Source organism: Chiloscyllium punctatum, chromosome 2 (assembly GCF_047496795.1).
Source record: "Chiloscyllium punctatum isolate Juve2018m chromosome 2, sChiPun1.3, whole genome shotgun sequence".
Classification (NCBI taxonomy): domain Eukaryota; kingdom Metazoa; phylum Chordata; class Chondrichthyes; order Orectolobiformes; family Hemiscylliidae; genus Chiloscyllium; species Chiloscyllium punctatum.
This window is the reverse complement of record NC_092740.1, coordinates 61,605,002-61,622,519: the sequence shown is the minus strand read 5'-3', so window position 1 is coordinate 61,622,519 and position 17,518 is coordinate 61,605,002. Positions and strand designations below refer to the sequence as shown.

The following is a 17,518-nucleotide window of genomic DNA, read 5'->3' as shown; positions in this document are numbered from 1 at the left end:
TGCTTGTTTATGGTGTTGTGGTTGGAGTGCCAGGCCTCTAGGAATTCTCTGGCATGTCTTTGCTTAGCCTGTCCCAGGATAGATGTGTTGTCCCCCAGTCGAAATGGTGGTTTTTTTCATCCTGAGATAGCTTTGGCAAATGGAGTTATAGAGCATCCAAAAGATTTTATAAATACATTTTAAGGACAAAGGGTTACTAGGAAGAGAATAGGATCCCTTAAAGACCAGTAAGGCCACCTGTGTATGAAACTGTAGGAGAGGGGGGAGATACTAAACAAGTTTTTGACAGTGTATACTTTGGAGAAGGACATGGAAGATATGGAACATGGGGAAATAAATTGCGACGTTGTGAAAAATGGCCGTATTACAGAGTAGGAGGAGATGGTGGTGGACATCTTAAAATACGTAAAGGCTGATAACTCCGCATGACCCGATCAGTGACAGATGGAGTTTAATTTTTTTAGGTAAATGTGAGGTGCTGCCACTAACTAGTTGTAACATTGACACAGGTTGATTAATTTAATTTGGAAAGGCAAATCGGAGCTCTGCTTACACACTTAATGGTAAGGTCCTGAGGAGTGTTGCTGAGCAAAGAAACCTAGGTGTGCAGTTTCAAAGTTCCTTCAATGTAGAGTCTCTGGTAGATAGGATAGTGAAGAAGATGTTTAGTATGCTTTCCTTCATTAGACATAGCATTGAGTATTGGAGTTGGGAGGTCATATAACAGCTGTACGGGGACATTGGTTAGGCCACCTTTGGAATGTTGTGTGCAAATCTGGTCTCCCTCTTATAGGAAGGATGTTATAAAACTTGAAAGGCTTTGGAAAAGATTGACATGGATGTTGCCAGGATTGGAGGGTTTGAGCTATAGGGAGAGGCTAATGGGACTGGGGCTTTTTTCTCTGGAGTGTTGGAGACGGAGGGCTGACCTTCAGAGCCTTTTAAAATCATGAATAGCATGGGAGGGTGAATAGCCAAGGTCTTTTCCCAGGGTGGGGGAAATCCAAAACTACAGGGCATAGGTTTAAGGTGAGAGGGGAAAGGCCTAAGGGTCAGCTTTTTTCATACCAAGGGTGGTGCATATATGGAATGAGCTGCCAGAGGAAGTAGTGGAGGTTTGTACAATAACAACTTTTAAAAGCATCTGGATGGGTATATGAATAGGAAGGGTTTACAGGGGTATGGACCAAGTGCTGGCAAATGCGACTAGAGTAGGTTAGGATATCCGGTTGGCATGGACATGTTAGACTGAAGGGTCTGTTTCCTTGCTGCACATTTCTGACTCTCTCAGGATAAGGGGACAAATAATTAGAACAGAGACTGTCTGTGTTTTTCGGTTCCCTAGCCAGTTTGGGCAGGGAGTGGGGGAACAAAATAAAACCAACATCTACACTATTGAGTCCCTTTTTACCTTAAATTCCAGAGAATATAGACTGAATTTACGTAATCTCATTATCCTAGAGATAAAGGTAGTGAGCATTTTCTGGTACTGCAATGATTGCAAGTAAATCCTTCCTTCAATATGGACACCAAAATTACATAGTCAGCTGGATTTCATGTAGTCCATCATGGCTAAAAACATGGCAGCCAGCTTTCCTTTATCATGGGAGAAGTGGCACATTAATCAAGTGGTGGAAAAGTAACTGGGTCCATGAGGAAAATGAGTCTCATGCCAAGTGACACTCTTGCCATTTGCCTCTTGACCAGAAGATTGGGATGAAGTCCTATCTGTGCCACTAACCAGTTGTAACATTGACACAGGTTGATTAATTTAAAAATAATTCACATGACTGCCATCATTTTTCCAGAGGGTCATGAGACAAACTTCTAATACTCCAGAGGTCTCTTTGAAAGAGCCTTTAGTGCCTGTCAGACAGGAAGAGTGGCTGTTGTATTCCTCAGTTCTTTGTTCCTCTAGTACTCTGGAGTTGTGCCACTTAGTTCATATTTCTTTCCGAATCAGCTTGCTCAGAGATGTTATTACACACCTCTGGGGTGCCTCCTGGTTCAGAGGTAGGAATGCTACCATTATTGTACATGAGCTCCCTTATCATTTATTTCATTAGTGATAATATAAACTATTATTTCACACTTGTTTGAATTAAAATTCATCAGTTTCACACCTATCCACTCCATCAGTTTGTTTAGCTTCTTCAACCTTATTGAAGTCTTTCCATATCTTCTCAATAGGTGGTACATCCAAGTTTTACATCATTGGAAAATTATTGAATTTTGGTCATGTATATCTAAGATAAGCATTTTGCGAGAAATGACCATCTCCAACAATATGGAATCAAACCCTCCCCATGACATTTAATGTCATCATCACAGAATCCCTTGGTATCAACATTCTGGGTTTGCAATTGACCAACAACTGAACTTGTTTGGACGTATGAGTGCTGAGGCTGATTATTCACCACCTGACTCCACAAAGGCTGTCCACCATATATCAAGGTACAAGTTAGGACTGTGATAGAATATCTCACACCTGTCTGATGAATGCATCTGCAACAGTACTCTAGCTTGACACCATTCAGCGCAAACCACCCTGCTTGATTCGCACTCTATCCACTGTTAATATTCATTACTTATGCCACCACTGATGTACTGCAGTCGTAATATGTATAATCGACTAAGATACTCAATAAAGCTTTTTGACAGTGTTTTCAATCTTTGACCTCCCAGAGGACAAGAGAAGCAAATGCATGGGTTTTCCTCAAAGCCCACATTGACCGAATGCTGAACCATATTTAATTCTTCCATTGTCACTCAGTCAAAATCCTGCAAGTCATCCTAATAGCACTGTATAGGACTGTAGCAGTTCAAGAAAGTGCGTCACTATCACCTTATGGGCAATGAAGGATGGGCAACAAATGTTCACCAACCAATGACACCCATGTCAAGTGAAAGTAGTGTCATGCCAAGCCCTTTTTGGGTCCCCACTTGGCCGCCTCATTTTTAGATTTTATATACCAGTGAAAGATTTGGATTCCATTTTTGTTAGCTGCCTGTCTCTGTATTTTCTTTGCATTTGGTATTTTCTTTCTCACTTCCCCTGTGAACTTTGGATATTCAGCCTTGACATCTATAATTTGCGCCCATTTTTTTCTGCTACAGTTTCTGCTTACCCAAATCCAGGAATATTTAATATTCAGACCTGCCTCTCTGTTTTTATCCTTACAACAACATTCCCTGCGGTTACTTGCAACTCACCAACCTTATTTATCAAACCTTGATCATAAAGTATGTACTGTAAACCTAATATACACCTATATACCGTCCTGGCCCCACCTAGGACATTGCTTTTTCTTACTGTGGTGCTACTTTACATTGCTAACATTTAATGTGGTGGTTCTCCTGAGGTAGTTCATCCGGTCTCTTAAGAAGTAATAGTATTTTTCATAGAAATGGACTGCACATCCTAAGCTAATTAAGTCCTTTGCCACTTTCTGTCCAGAGATAGCAGAGATGTGTGCATATATTTATGCACACTGAAAGCTGCAGTCACTGGCTTCTGAGCAAGTGATAAATTTTAATGTTGGCAGGGACTGTTTGTTCTCTGCTTGCATTAAAATTAAATGTAAACAATTACCAGATGTACCAGTGGGCTGTCTGGGAACTTGAAAATGATTTCAAGCTTGTTCTGAAGTCACCTCTTGGAGCATTGGCCTTGTAGCTGCTGCTTCTAGTATAGCACTGAGTCAGTTCAGATACTTATTACAATGCTCACTTTTTTTTTGCTGTGGCTTTTCATTGGTAAAAACCAGTAAAACAATATCTCAGCAGTGATCAAAACTCAGCAGATGAGAATATTTTTAAGTATTCAAGATTGTGCACAAATGTGGTTAATAACTAGACGACATAACCTTCATTTAACAATTTGAAAATAATCCAAAAGATCAGTTTTAAGTTCCTGAATCTCTTGATGATTAATGCATGGTTATTCACTCGTCGGATGTGAAATTGCAAATCTGCCATTAACTTCTGCTTTCACTTCACAAAGACCCAAATAACTTTATGATCAAATGTAAGACATTCTGAAGCAAGCACTTTGAAATTCTCGACACGGATATCCTTCACACCAAGCACAGAGTTGGGGCAATTTCATTGAATATTTAGAAGTTTTGGTCTCATTTAATTAAATTCATCGCTTAAATCACTGAATCTTGCACACTAGGTTTCTGTCAGTATTACCAAAACGTTAAAGGCTGCATATCCAGCTAATTGAGAATCTAAATGTGACTAATCGGGTTTTAATGTGTACGTTTAAGACATTCTTGATACTGGGCATTCCGTCTCAATCATTTGTGTCATTTGGATTTGCACTATATCTTTTTTGAGTTATCAAGCAAAATGATATTCAATGACAAAAACATAGCTTGCTTGCTTTCTTTGGTTACTACCTATGATAATTTATTAAAATAGTGTGTAAATTATGTGAAACTGTGTGGTTGACATATCTTGGAAACATCAGCATTTCATGGCGAGGGGAGTAGTGAGCAGCCTTAAAGGTAGCTTGATCAATTTAAATCAACACCTCAGTCCATTAATAGACACCATGTGTAATAAATACCAGCAGCTCCAACCAGGCAGGGGAAAAGCATTGCAAAAGATCCAGCAGGCCTACTGCACCCTTAAAAAGGAAGCCAGGGTCGGTCTTGCACATCCTGAGTCAGCACTTTCCATAATCATTTTAAGGCAAAGTACTGTTTGTGTCTATTTTATAAACAGATAAGCTTTATAATCGTGCTGTGTCAGAATTCTAAATTTGGGTGAATGAAGTTGGTTGCAAGTGTCTGACTAGTTACAGGAGTATGCCCATGAAGTATATTTGCCTGTATTGGGTATATTTTTAATGCTACTGAAAATTAGTGCATGCAGTTAAACCTGACTATGTAGTGACTGTTCCAAGTAGTGATTCAAACAAATTCTGTTTAAATTCACCTTTGCTTTTCCTAAAAGCTTTAACCGGTGTGCAAACTTATTTGCTGGAGCCATAAAACCTCAATAAAAGAAAGAGAAGTATTTTCGTTTGTTTCAGTACTGCTCAAAATAGATACAAGTTGTGCATTATTCTTCGTGGTAAGAGTCTAATGAGTGTTGATCAAAGTATGAATCTTCACTCTTTGTTCAGATGCATTCTTGTAAATGCATGGTGTTTAAAATTTGTGATTGATGTAGGAGTCTATATTGATTGAAACTATTAAACATTTTGGGAAAAATTATGCTGCAGAGTAATAAGATCTATTTTCCATTCAGTTCCCAATCCAAGCTACACTATTAAGGCAGAATGCTAAGTGGAAGCTTATTACTTTCCCATTAGACAATATAATATTAGAATTAAAAGATAGTCAATGGCCTACCTTGTAATTTTAAAGCAGCTATTTTGGTGCACTGTCTGTACTGGTTCTTAGTAAAACAATCCTGAATTAAATCTAGTTCATGTCTATTCTTTTAATTATCCAATTTGGTTTTTGAACCATGCATTGATCTTTGCTTCCCTATGATAAAATATTCTATGCTGCATGAATAAAAATAGTTTCTCTTCACACCTTATCCTCTTGATAACTATTTATTTTAAATTGATTGATTATCTGGAGTCTCAAACGTACCAAACTTTGATGCTGCACCTGTTTATACCTTTTAATGACTTGTAAACATATGCATTTAGGTGTCTGCTCTTGTGCACACTATAGAGTATAGCTTTTAGTTTATACTGTTACTCTGTTCTTTTTACCAAAATGTATCACCCCCACTTTTCCATATGGAAATTCAGCTACTTATCTGTCCTCTCCCAACCTGGTAATATTTTTTGATTTCCTGTACTGTTCTTGCAGGTTACAATACTCCCAAGTTTTGTATCATCTGCAAACATTGAAATTGTCTCTGCACTTATCTCACCCCTCCCCCCTGCGCGCGCTCTCGCGCTCACTCCTGCCCACTTCTCTTTCCTCCCACCCATCTCTCTTTCCCCCGTTTCCATCCGCCCCCCCAAATATTCCACCACCGATGCCTAATCTACTTGGCCCAATTTGTTCATGAGAGCGAGGTCAAGTAGGACCTTGTTTCTTGGACTGGATATATCCTGCTGTAGACATTTTCCTGAGTGCACAATAAGCATGCTTGACCCTCCCTGCTCCTTATACCACTGTCGTCTTAGTCTACATTTGGAGATTAAAATACCTCATAAGTACTCTTGACCCGATTCTGCTCTTATACCTTATGGTTTTATTATTTTCTTAGCTCCCTCCCTTCCTCTCCAGCTCTGTCTTCTGCCCCTGCATCCATCCATCCTTCCCTTTCGCTTCAGAGGAACAAGAAAAGTCATTTGTCCAAAGAAAAATACTTCCAACTACTTAGTTACATTGAATATTCACAACCATATTTTAAAAATTAGTAGGATACATGCAGATTTTTAAAAGTTCAGTTTGACTGTCATTGGAAAGTCTAGCATTTCTTGTTGAATCTTAATTTTCCTCAACCTGTTAAGTTACATTCTTGAGTGGGTGTGGTTTTTTTATCAGCAAGTAACACTTGCACAACGCAAATACCATCTTCAATAAGAGACAATCTAACCACTGTCTCTTGACATTCAATGGTGTTACCATCACTGTCACTATCAACATTCTGGGAGTTACCACTGTCTAAAAACTCAACTGGATTCTCCACATAAACAGTGGCTACCAGTGCAGATCAGAGGTTCGTCATACTGTGGCAAGTAACTTGCCTCCTGACTCCCCAAAACCTGATGTGGAAAGGTCCTTTTTGGGGCCTTGGATGGAAGTGAGGGGAGGGGTGTAGGTACAGATTTTACACCTCTTGTGGCAGCAAGGAAAGGTGGTGTGAGTGAAGGGTGGATTTTTGGGGGATGTGGACCTAACCAGGGAGTCGTGGAGGGAATGGTCTCTTCAGAATGCAGATAAGGGTGGGGAGGGAAATATGCCTCTAGTATTGAGGTCTGATTGTTGGTGGCGGATAATGCACTATAGTGGATATTAGTGGGGTGGAAGGTGAGGAGCAGGGGGTTCTGTCCTTGTTGCAGTTGGAGGGATGGGTTCAAGGACACAGGTGCAAGAATTGGAGGAGATGCACTGGAGGGCATTGTTCATCACATCGGAGGGAAAATTGCAGTTCTGGCAAGAGGCCATCTGGGATGTCGTGGAGTGGAAATGCTTCTCCTGAGAGCTGATACGGTAGAGGTGGAGGAAATGGGAATAAGGGATTGTTTTTTCACATTGGGGAGACAGAACACCAACCTGTGGACTGTGTTAAGGAATATGAGACACACATCTAACAACCCCAGCTACTTCAATTCCCTCTCCCACTCCACTAAGGACATGCAACTCATGGGCCGCCATCTCTTCCAAATCCAAGCCACTCAATGACTGGAGGAAGAATGACTCATCTTCCGCTTTGGGACCCTTCAACTACATGGTATCAACTTCGACTTCACTAGTTTCCAAATCTGTCCTTCCCCTACCTCATCCCAGATCCAACCGTCCAATTCAGCATAGCCCTCTTGAACTGTCTGACCTGTCCATCTTCCTTCCTTCCTACTTACCCACTCCACCCTCCCCACCAACCTATCACAATCACCCTCCTGTCTGCATCCATCTATCCCCTTCCCAACTACCACACTCCCCCTGCCCCCCCACCCCCACCCCCATCCCCACCTTCTTGTCTTATCTCAGCGCACACTTCCCCCTCACTCCCACCCATCCACATTCCTGATCAATGGTTTATGCCCAAAACGTCGACTCTCCTGCCCCTCAGATGCTGCCTGACCGGCACACTGTTTGACATTTGATAACAAGGCCTGGCATGTGGGGATTGGAATAAATGCATTGGTAGCGAAAGTGCCTCAATCCCTTAAATAGTTGAACCTGATATTGAGAAAGCTGTAAAATTTCCACTTGAAAATTATATTTCAAGTTCATATAAATGTTAAACTGTTGAAGTTTCATTGTTTTCTTTTACTTTTCTAGTTAATCACAAGATTATCAAAGTATGTGTAGATGTTGCTTAAACATCGCAAGCTTACCTTTGAGCTAATCCAGTAATCTTTTTAAAAGCCACAAGAAATTTGGGTCACTTATAGAAATTATGTACTCTGCCAGGCAAATGCTGAAAATTTAGATTTGAATTAGGCCACTTCGGAGTCAGGTCAAAAGATAATAGAAATCTGGAAAACATTCAATGCTGTACATGATAGCCCAAATAAACTTTAAGATTTAGACTAAGCTTGAAAGATTTCTGTTGGAGTAAGGGGCATGAAAAGTGTGGCTCAAGTTTGAGTAACAAAGTTGAGGTAGAGATTAACCACTGAGAATGGTGAGACAGGCTTAAATATTTATGGTCCCACAGGATAAAGAATAAACCATTTTTTTTCACTTGGTTAACCATATCAGAAGTATTTACATACAAATAGATGCTTACTTGGGAATGGACATTGATTCTTCCACTTTGCACTTGGGGTGATTTATTAAAATTATTGATAAGGAGAAAGCTAAATTGGTGAGATTAGATTACTTTAGATTAGATTACTTAGTGTGGAAACAGGCCCTTCGGCCCAACAAGTCCACACCGACCCTCCGAAGAGCAACCCACCCAGACCCATTCATTTACCCCTTCACCTAACATTACGGGCAATTTAGCATGGCCAATTTACCTGACCTGCACATTTTGGACTGTGGGAGGAAACCGGAGCACCCAGAGGAAACCCACGCAGAAATGGGGAGAATGTGCAAACGCCACACAGACAGTTGCTTGAGGTGGGAAATGAACCCGGGTCTCTGGCGCTGTGAGGCAGCAGTGCTAATTATGCAACTGAGCTCTTAAGATCGAACAAACAAGTACCTTGTAAATTAAGTTGAAATTTCTATTTCTTTAAGAGAAATCTTATTACCAGAAAGCTGCAACTTCATAGAACAGTAATCTCGACCACTTGTGGCAGCAGAGTCCCTTTTTCAGCCAGTCCATTGTGTATAAATCGCATTAGTGATACTTCATCCTCTTTGGTAGCATTGTTCTCTAAGCACTGTGTTGAAAAGGAATGTTGGTTGGTTGATTTTTTTTTTACCCAATGAAAATCTTCAAATCTAATTTTGTTTTTTTAAAGCATTTTGCTAGTTTTATTTTCCTTTCTCCATAGTTAATAAAGATTCCAAGAACAGATGCCCACAACGACACACGAAATTTTGACTTTTATGTATCCAATGTTGGAAAAGATAACCCTCAGGGAAGTTTTGATTGTGTCCAGCAATATATCTCCAGGTACTGTAAACTGACTTTTCTTTACCATGGCTTACTTCAAGTGAGAAGACTCATTGAAATATTGTTATTCAGTTATATATGTCGCAGCTCAGTTACTGATGATTCAGGCAGCTAACTTAGCCAAAAAATGGCCAAGCCTAAATTTGGGATATGTATTCTATTACACTCTGATTTTAGTTTGACACATTTTTGATCTAAAGGTATGTTTGTAGATACTTGGAATTTGCTCAGTGTCGTGAATCCAGTAGGTTATTTAAATCATTCTCAGTCATTGCAGATAAAAGCAGAATAAAAGATTACCTAGTCACATTGTTGAGTAGTTAATTATTTCAAGAATCTAATCTTGTTGCTGCAGTCTTATTTTGATGTCAAATATATACATTCTTACTGTTTTTGCAATTGTTGTGCAATTTAAAAAAACTCCCATACTTCAATTTGGGAAAACCTGTGTATTAAAATTAGCAAACCCTGGCGCTTGGATGCTTCAAACTAGCATGTGAAACAATAATCTGGAAGACAGGAATTACACAATAGTTTACACATTTTGCCTCTAATCTGGCTTGAAAATGTGCCCTCATTGGGATAAGTAGTTGATACCTTTGGCTGCAGAGTTAGCCTATAAAATGGATTGGTTGATAGCAAAAAAAAAGTCCAAAATTTTTACGTTTGAAACTGTCTCCTATCCATTTGATTGTGGTTCAGTTCCTCCAATAAAAGTATCACTTAGATTATTAGGACTCTGACAATCTCTAAATGTTCAAAAAGGCATGGTACTTTTGCATGAACTTCAGATTTCTAAATGGTATGGGCAGCATATCTTGCCTATCATTGGGATCTTCCAACATTTGACCCTGCCTTCAAGGATTTCCATAAGAATACAAGATGTATAGGAGCATAACTAGGCCTTTTGGTCCCTTGAGCTTGCCTCATCATTCAACAGAATAATGGCTGCTCTTTCAAAGTAGACAGGCAGGAGGCTGATAGAAAACAAGTGAGACAGCAGCAGGAGGTGCTGAAGTTGACGTTTCGGGTGTAACCCATCTCCTGATGCTGCCTGGCTTGCTGAGTTCTTCCAGCCTCCTGCCTGTCTACTTTGGATTCCAGTATCTGCAGTTTTTTTTGTCTTTAACTCTTTCAAGCCAGCTCATCAGAACTATCAACTCCGATATTTCAAAAATCTACCTTCTCTTAACTAGAGTTGAGTTAAGGAATTATGTTGTACCTTTATTTAAAATGAATGTTGTCTTTCCTGTTGTAATGTCCCCATTAATCTAAAATTCCCACACTAATCTTTTTAACATCTAGCCTGCAAGCCTGATCAGAGTCCTGTATATTATAATAAAATCACTCCTTATTCTTCTACAGTCCAATGAATAAAGCCCCAAACTTTTTAGCAGTTAATCACGATTTATGAGAAGATTGGTAGCTCACGTTGAGGTTCAGGTTGTAAGTTTGCTCACTGAGCTTGCTCTCATAAGAACAAACCTACCAGCTCAGTGAGCAAAGTTACAACCTGAGTTAATCACAATGGCAGATTTGTTACAGCTCTGAAGAGGCATTTGGTCTTTGTTTTTCCATTGGCTCTTCAAATGAGCATCATTAATATTCATCTCCGAATTTTGCACTGTTCTATTATGTAGGTTAGTTTGATCTTAGAGTAGGATGAAAGGTCAGCACAACATTGAGGGCCGAATAGCCTGTGCTGTGCTGTACTGTTCTATGTTTATTTTTCCCTTCTACTCTTGTACATTATTTTTATCCAATTAATCCAATACCATCTTGAATGTCTCACTTGAACCTGCCTCCATCACACTTCCAGGTAGTGCATTCCACAACCTAACCACTCACTGTGGAAAAGCTTTTTTTTCCCCTCATCTTACACTTGATCCTTTTGCAATCACTTGAAATCTATCAATCCATCCACCCATCCACTCCAATTTGTCAATGTTCTTTTTGGAAGTTTACACTATCTTCCTCACCATTTACATTGCTTCCAATTATTGTCACCAAACTTTTTGATGTTGACATTGTCCCCTGCACACACACAGGCCCAGATCATTAATATTAGAAAGAGCAGGGGACCCAGTAGTGACACTTCCTTTAGCCTTAAAAATATTCTTGTATTATTTAAGCTAATTTTGTATTCTCAAATCTACTATCCCTTATGTTACATGGGCTATAACTTTTCTCCTGTCTGTGACACTAGGCAAAAGTGATTACTGCAGATGCTGGAGATCAGGGTCTAGATTAAAGTGGTGCTGGATAAGCACAGCAGGTCCGGCAGCATCTGAGGAGCAGGCAATTCAACATTTCAGGCAAAAGTCCTTCTTCAGGAATGTCGTGTGACACTGTATTAAACACCTCTGGTAGTTGACTTACCCATCAATAGTGATACCTTCATTGACTCTTGTTACCTCATCAAAAATGTCCAGCAATTTTGTCAAATACAATTTCCCCTGTAGAACTCCATGCTGCCTCTTAATCAACCCACATTTTGTTTTGTGACTACTAATTGTTCTGAAGTAAAACAGATTGGTCTGTATTTGCTTGGCTAATCGTTGCAACCTTGCTCGAACAAGTCTGTTATTTAGAATTTTTCCGACTTCTGGACTTTGAAGCCCTTCATCCCAGGATTCAGTTTAATAAATCTCTTTTGTAGTCCCTCCAATGTCACTGCTTTGTTAGACTTGATCTTTGAAGTTGCCACAAGATTTATACCTTTCAGTTAGACTTTAAATTACGTATATCGGACCAGGGTCAAAATTATTTTTAGCAGAGACTAGATCAGTAAAGACTTTCTTGCCTAAATTTGTTGGACAATTTCCTTTCTCATTCTCAGCCTCCGTTCATTGCAGGCTGTGGCATCTGAATGTCTTGTGTCATGGACATCAAAGAAGGCAGGGTTTCTAAGTCTCATTAGTGCCTCTTACGGTTGCCTTAACTGGCTGCAGACTGTAATCAGCACAGGAAGAGGGTAGATATCAGAATGGGGTTTTAATTTGAGTCAATACTAAGTACCTCAACTGCTGATCTTAATAAATGGACCTATAAATAGGACCACTACAAAGAGTGCGAATGATGCAATTTCATCTCAAAATAGCATAATATGCTACCAAAAGAGAAAATGCTGGAAAATCTCAGCAGGTCTGACAGCATCTGTAAGGAGAGAAAAGAGCTGACGTTTCGAATCTAACTGACCCTTTGTCAAAAGCTGCGTAATATGCTGTTGGTGTAAATTTCCACCCTTCATCTCCATAGTAATGTGTAAGTTCAGCCCCGCTTCAGCTGTTCTGTCGAAACTTATCAATGATTTTTAAAATTCGATACCATTAGTGATCTACATCCAACCTATCACATTGTACTATGAGCTTGAGGTTATTAGAAGCTCTACTGTGTGTTTTCTCAAGTTCTGTTCATCCGTTGCTCATGTACTACTTCAACTTTTTCTCCTCATTAGGAGCCCAAGGGACACTCTAGAGTCAACATATTTAGTATTTGTTCATGGGATCTGGGCATTGCTAGCTAGACTAGAATTGATTGTTCAATCCTAGTTAGTTTTGAGAAGGTGATCGTGAGCTGCAACCTCGAACTGAAATTCATTTAGTGTAAGTTGATCCACATGCTGTTGGGGAGAGTTCCAGGATTTTGACCTAGGGAAGGATATATTTTTGAGTGGCTTAGAGAGAAACTTGCATTCCCATTTAACTGCTGCTCTTATCTTTCTAGGTGGAAGTGGTTATTGGGTCAGAAGGAGTTATTTTAGCCTTAGCGTATTTCTGCAGTCCATCAAAAGGTTGGTACATACTGCTACTGACTGGCAGTGACCGATTGTAGATGTGGTGCACTCAAGCAAACTGCTTTGTCCTGGATGCTGTCAAGCTGTTTGAGTTTTGTTGGAGCTGCATTTGTCCAGGCAGGTGGGACATATTCCATCTCAATTGTGACTTGTGCCTTGGAGATGGTGGACTGGCTTTAGGGAGACAGGAAGTGAGTTACTTGCTGCAGGATTCCTAGACTTTGACGTGTTCTTGTAGCCACAATATTCATATGGATAGTCCAGTTTCTTGTCAGTGGTAACTCCAAGAAGATTGGTAGTGAGGGATTTCACAGGGTATTGCCACTGATATTTTAAGAGGTAATGGTTAGATCCTCTCATTGGAGATGGTTAGTGCCTGCCATTTGTGTTGGACAAATCTACTTATGACATTGCTGAAACACATGGATGTGGCAGAAAGGGTATATTGGTTTGCATCTACTTTTTCTAAAGAGATTAAGGTATATTGCTTTGTATTATTCCTTCGTATGATGATGACCAGAAGGATTGACAGGTTTGTCATGTCACAAAACAAACAGAATTAACAAACTGGCAATATATCACTTGGAATTACTAAAGCAGTTTCAAAGTTGAATTGCTTGCATATAAACATTACAAATGGCAGATGCTTTCTTGCTTAAAAGCTCCAAGAATCCTTAGAGGCTGTTAATATTTGAGAAGTCAAAAATGCCATGACTTGAAAAAGATTGTTAATATGCACTGTTGTTTCTACCAAGTCGTTTTCTTTTGAATTTCAGAGGTTCATAATAAACTTCATGTTTTAGTACATCAAGCACAACTTTTTAGATGGGCCAAAAGTTCTTAAATCAAATGTTTATTTTTGCATGGTGTATTGTTGCTACACAATTTCCAGCAGTAAGAGTTTCTTCTTTTGCTGAGGTTAGTTTATAACTGACAATACTGTAAAATCTCACATTTTATTCAACTATTGACATTGTACGACAATATATCCCAACAGGATGCTGTTAAAGTACTGACCTTCAACTGCTGTGATGAGTCCAGTTCGAGGATGAGGGATGGAAGAACAAACAATATAGAATTGAGGAATGTTGTTACTAAACCAAATTGCAAAGTTAATAGTTTTTCAAATGTGAGTCAGTGAAACCAAATTGTTCAATGAGAACACAAGCCCTTGGAGCAGGAGTAGACCATTCAGCCCATTGAGCTCCCTGGCCTTCAGTATGATCATGGCAGATCTTTGGTTTCAGCTTCACTGCCTATCTGCTCCCCAGTCTTTGAACAGCCGCAGCACATTCGAGTAGTGAATCCCAAAGAATCGCAATGATTTGGGTGAAATACTCTCCCTGACCTCAGGCCTAAATGATCTGACCCTTATGCCTGGTCCCTACCCTGTCTCTGGGTTCATCTATCAATGTCTATCTTAAGATTCTCATTCTTCTTAATTTTGAAGAATATAGACAATTTGCTAAGATCCATGATAGGGCATCTGTTTCATTTGAGGAACCAATGCAGTGAACCTTTGTTGTAATGCCTCCAGTGCAAGTACATTTGTGTTTAAGAATGGAAGTCAAAGCTGCACACAGTACTCCTGATGTGATTCCAGCAAAAACCTGTAAAGGTTTTACAAGACTATATTCTTCAACTCCAGTCTCCTTACCGTGAAGGCCAGTATACCATTTGGCTTCCTGCTATTCCTGCATGCTGCATTCTGTATACATGAACACCTGAATCCCTTTGAGAGACAATATACAACTTTCTGGTATCTTAAAAAGTTGTTCCCAATGCAGGCTAATGGTCCACCATTTAAATTAACTGCCATAATCCATCTGTGCAAGGGAAGATGCACAATCTCTCTCATACAGTGTCTCTCTCTCTCTCTCTCTTTTTTTCTCTCTCTCTCTAGTGATGGAGTTTCAGAATTGGACTGCTTTGGAAGCATACAAGATAAAATTACAATATGTGCAACAAATGATTCCTATCAGACAACACGAGAACGCATGACTCAGGCTGAAGAGGAAACCCGTAGTCGAAGTACCAAAGTTATTAAACCTGGTGGACGATATGTAGGTGAGTGATTTTGCAAATTTACACAAAAGCAGAGCAGAATAAAAAAGTGAACTAACGATTAGCAAAATTCTTTGTGTACTAATGGCAGAAAAACTATAATATGGTATGGCTGCATTTTTTAAACTTGAGTTAAGTTTATTTCTACATGTTACGCTTCCCAAGAGGTGAAGAATTTCAACTGAATGGAAAATATTTTGATGACAGCATATGTTTATTTTCCAACCACATCTGTTCAAAAAAAACATTCTCTCTTATAATGCTGTGGTCAAGAGCCGTGTTAGATATGCTATGGGGTCATTGTAACATCCCAGTCAGCAAGTGTTACACACTAAGTATGACGAAACCAGATAGATGTGTTGCTTTTATTTTAAATCATTGGTCAAGAGGTAGCTTTTAAAGAAAACCAATCTTTTGGCCCTTTGTTTCATGTGGAAGCGAGACTACTTGAAATTGCATTTATCAGGTAAGATTCTTCCACTTTAAGCAAAATTTAAGTGGCCTTAGACACTTTGTGTGCAAGTTGGAATTATGTAACTTGTGCAATGCTGATTTTATTTTAAAACAGCTTAAATAGGATAGCTTACTACATCTCAACATGTTTCTCCATCTGCCACCTTATTGCCAACTCAATTAACTTGCCTTAACTCTTTGCTTGCTTTCCCACTTAGCTTTCAATTGTCAGCAAACAGATATATGATCCTCTGCCTTTTTATTAGAGTCACCAACATAGGTTATAAATGACTGAGGACTCCGCACTGATCCTTGCAGCATTCTCCTAACTGCACCCTAACTCGTTAAATTTTGTCAGCAGGACCAAATTGCCTGCCCTTCCTATTGAGGGGTTGTTAATAGTGCATAATAAGGAAATGGTGGCTCATGGACACATTTTGTTTCTGTCTTCACTGTAGATTTTTTAAAAATTCCCAAAATATCTGGACATCAGTAGGTAGAAGAAAGAAAAGAACTTTCAAAAGCTTGATAGGAACTTTGTTAAATAACAATTACTGGGAAGATCTACTGAGCAAGCTGAAAGGGGTCTGTGCTGACCAGGCCCTAGCTCCTGATGGGCTTCAACCTAGGGTCTTGAAAGAGATTACATCTCCTCCCTCATTAGCATTAAATGCAAAAATTGACACCATTCCTGGCTTGCAGATGTTATTGGCAAGGCCAGTATTTATTGCCCATTTCTACTTGCTCAGAGGGCAGTTAAGAGTCACCTATATTGCTGTGGGTTTGGAGTCACATGTAAGTTTAGACCAGTTAAGATTAGATTCCCTATGCTATGGAAACAGGTCCTTTGACCCAACAAGTCCACACCGACCCTCTGAAGAGTAACCCACCCAAACCCATTCCCCTACGCTTACCCTTGACTAATGCACCTAATACTATGGGCAATTTAGCATGGCCAATTCACCTGACCAGCACACTATTGGACTGCGGGACAAAACTGGAGCACCCGGAGGAAACCCACACAGACACACGGAGAATGTGAAAACTCCACATGCAGTCGCCTGCTGGGTCCCTGGTGCTGAGGCAGCAGTGCTAACCACTGAGCCACCGTGCTGCCCCTAAGGCTGGCAGATTCCCTTCCCTAAAGGACCATATGAGTTTTTACAAAAGTGATACATTTGAGAGAATGGAAAGTTTTATCAGACTGGAAATTAGCAAATATAACCTTACTATTCACAAGGGAAGACTACAGGAAATTGTAGGCCAGTTAGTAAGCTTTGATATCTGTCATAAAGTAGAAAGCAAAATATCATTCATGAGATGTCCCAAGTTGTCTCAGAAATGGATAAAATGATGAGATAGGAGTTCACTGAGGATCTTTTCATTTTGTGCCAAGTTTCAAAGAAAACAATGCATTAACTAGCAATGACAGACTATTCACAGATCAAAGTTAAGCCAAGCGCTGCAGCATTTGTGATGATCTTTAACTGTCTCAAAGCATCAGCAATCGAGCCTTTTGTCACTGCAGGGACAGAATGTTTCCATTCCCAATTATGTCTTCCTGCCAATCTGGGATGCAGCAGCTGTAATCCTGCCCCTTACTGTGGCAGGCCATTAGTGGCCAATAGGTTGTAGATTAGACATCCCCCTACTCTACATCTTCCCACTAGTTGGTGGCCTGCTAACGACACTGAACATTGTAATTGTACCTTTTTTTTTGTTCTTTCACTCCACCCAAATTGATTTTGCCCTTGTACCCACTGGAATGTTATTTTTCAGTAGGATTGCAATGCACTGTGCTATGGACTAGGCCAGACTACTCAAAACATTCTTAAGCAGGTAGCTCAGACCATAACTTGGCTATTTGTTTCACTTAGTGTAGTGAAAATTACCTGGAGTAAGTTAGCTAGGTTGGCTACCAAATTTTAAAAC

The 17,518-nt window shown here is 39.8% G+C and overlaps 1 protein-coding gene across 2 annotated transcripts in view; it reads left to right on the top strand.

Annotated features, from left to right (window-relative positions):
* Positions 1-17,518, top strand: part of ell2 (elongation factor for RNA polymerase II 2) — a 110,955-nt gene that overhangs the window by 37,454 nt on the left and 55,983 nt on the right. The window contains exons 1-3 of one of the 2 annotated variants that reach the window (XM_072583249.1): positions 9,163-9,273; positions 14,067-14,198; positions 14,973-15,136. In XM_072583249.1, coding sequence (XP_072439350.1) covers positions 14,155-14,198; positions 14,973-15,136 — 208 coding nt within the window. In that variant the 5' untranslated portion in view covers positions 9,163-9,273; positions 14,067-14,154. Of the gene's footprint in view, positions 1-9,151; positions 9,274-14,066; positions 14,199-14,972; positions 15,137-17,518 lie in introns of those variants that run through there. The other variant, XM_072583240.1, reaches the window with a different exon arrangement.